This window comes from Coenobita brevimanus, chromosome 108 (assembly GCF_032717465.1).
Source record: "Coenobita brevimanus isolate Jiangsu-jjx chromosome 108, ASM3271746v2, whole genome shotgun sequence".
In the NCBI taxonomy this organism is placed as follows: Eukaryota; Metazoa; Arthropoda; class Malacostraca; order Decapoda; family Coenobitidae; genus Coenobita; species Coenobita brevimanus.
The window spans coordinates 18,073,972-18,076,447 of record NC_137061.1 but is presented as its reverse complement, the minus strand read 5'-3'; the positions used below and the strand labels follow the sequence as shown (position 1 = coordinate 18,076,447).

At 44.6% G+C, this 2,476-nt stretch overlaps 1 protein-coding gene across 1 annotated transcript in view; it reads right to left on the bottom strand.

Annotated features, from left to right (window-relative positions):
- Nucleotides 1-1,162, bottom strand: part of LOC145417038 (uncharacterized) — a 35,973-nt gene extending 34,811 nt beyond the window's left edge. The window contains exon 1 of the mRNA XM_080285875.1: nucleotides 1,144-1,162. Within this exon, the coding sequence (XP_080142001.1) occupies nucleotides 1,144-1,162 (19 nt within the window). The remainder of the gene's footprint in view (nucleotides 1-1,143) is intronic.
- Between the last annotated feature and the right edge of the window lie 1,314 nt (nucleotides 1,163-2,476).

Genomic DNA, 2,476 nt, shown 5'->3' with positions numbered 1-2,476 from the left:
TTAAAAAGGTCTCTCCACAGCTAAGTAACAAGGTATGTTAAACAGAATTATGGAAAAAAAATTACCTCACCGTACTAAAGAGGTTAAAGAGAAAATGACAACACTGTACTGCCTGCTGAAAACACTTTTATAATACTCCTACATGTCTAACACACACACACACACACACACAATTCTCCCCCGAGTATATCGAAATCAATGAAATGAAAACAGAGACGTTGGGTTACACAAGAGGGGATTCAGTTCCTCGTCCTCCTCCTCCTCCTCCTCCTCCACACACACAGGCAAAGGAGTACAAAGGAGTACAAAAGAAAGCAAACAACAGACCTGTTGGTCCTTTCGTGGCTGTTTGGAATAGGGATGGTTATAACTAACAAAACTATTCAACCAGTTAAGGACTAGACACACACACACACACACACACACACACACACACACACACACACATTCTCTCTCTCTCTCTCAATCTGACCTGTATTCCCCTCGCTCACTCAATGCAACCAATTTCTCTCACTCTCTCCCTCCCGTAACTTTACACTCCCTCTCACTTTGTCTTTTTTTTTGCTCGCTCTCTCTCTCTCTCTCAAATATCAAACATATCCCCAGCCCCATTTAATCCATACCAGTTCAATACTCTGTGATTACCTACGTTTAGTGCAAGCAAAAACTGAGCGCATGAAAAAGACTATCTATAATGATGAGTGTGTGTGTGTGTGTGTGTGTGTGTGTTCCTATCACTTCTCCCTAGTACGCGATGAGGGTCCAAGTCGGGCTGTACCTGTTATATCTTCACAACAAACACAGTTCCGGTATTTGTGTATAATAATTTGTTACATAAGTGAATGGGGTAGTTTACTCCTTTCCGGCGCCATCCTGCTGACCAGGGTAATAACAACCATGTATTAATTAATCTGTCATGTACATATTTGTGGTATCAACACTGCTTACTTAAATGTCACACGAAACATTCTTCTCGGAGGGAAAATGGCAGCCAGAATCTTTCCATTCTCATGCTGGCTAAGTACAGCACGAATGTGGAGAGGGTGGCTGTAGTGAGAGTGATGCACGTGAGGTAGAAGTGCTAGTGTGAGTGTGAGCGTGAATAATCATGTCATCTTTATCAACAATAAGGTGTGAACATACACAAGCACATGAAAGGCATCGCTGCCACCACACAGTTTAAATGTCCCACACTTACGGGCATCAAACCCTAGACTCGAGTCACAGGAAGATGGCGAGACAAGCACGCTACCCAGCAAGCAACGTGGCGAAGGACCTCATAGTCACTGGTACAGTTAAACACCACAATATTAACTACTGTATGAGCTGTTGAGTCTTAAACCTCGAGAGATATCTTATCTCTGTTGCTCTGACTAAAGCCAGACGATTTTATCACTGAGAACCCTCCTGAGGTCTGAAAAGTTGCTAAACTAATACACAGGAAGGACTAGGGAGCCTCCTCAGTACAAGACACAACGATTCTGTATGTACAAATCATACCAAAACCACAGGTAAAGGAGACTGGCAAAAACTTACTCTGCATCCGACGCCTTAACCCCACCGTACAGCCTTCAGCCTCACCTGGTCTGTTAAAACACTACTCTTTCTACGTCATTCTTATACTGTGGCACCTTTGTGCGGCGCCTCTAATGACTGTGTTTACAGTGGAAAATTAACACGTGAGGCAGGTGGGCAGAAACGAATCTTCTAAGAGGAGATGAGGAAAGGGTGGCGGGAAAGAAAGGGGGAAGACATCCAATGGGGGGAATGGGGGACGGGTGGCGTGTGTGCTGAGGGTGTAAAATGAAGCACAAGCTTATAACTGTCGAAGTTTCTAAGACAGAGGGAGTGGATGGCAGCGGGTGGAAGCACAGTTGTATTTTCTGATGGGGGAGGGAATGGGTGGGGAACAGCAGAGATATACATTCTCATGGGGGAAGTGTAGGGTATGGGGAGGCAAAAAAAACATTATTCAATCCCTTCAGTCCGGTGACGAGGTTTTTGTTTCATTCTTGCCACCTGCAGACGATTTTATTCAACTGAAGGCACATGTCTAGCAGTGAGGGGGTTAATGATGGCTTCCAGTTAAAAAGTCTCTCAAAAGCGGAGTAAAATCGTCTGGTGGTGGCAATAACAGAATACATAACAGCAACAGAAGAAATAATGCGTCATCGAATTGAAGGGGTGATGGGTGACGGAAGGAGAGGAAGTGGGTAGAGATATACAGTATATTTATGTCCACTACAGAGGCAACACGGGAAGGGTAGGGGCGGAAGGATGGGGGTAGGGGGTGGGGTGTACTCTCTTATCCTACATTCATTTCCCTAAAACTCACACTCTTCTGTGGTGTTTTTGGTGTGTGTGGATTCTCTCGTCTTCGTAATTTACATGTCAGGAACTTCTTCCTAAAAACTGAATGAAACTTTGGGATACTAATGATGGTGAGTATGTAGCCTGAGTTCCGCGGCGGCGACGG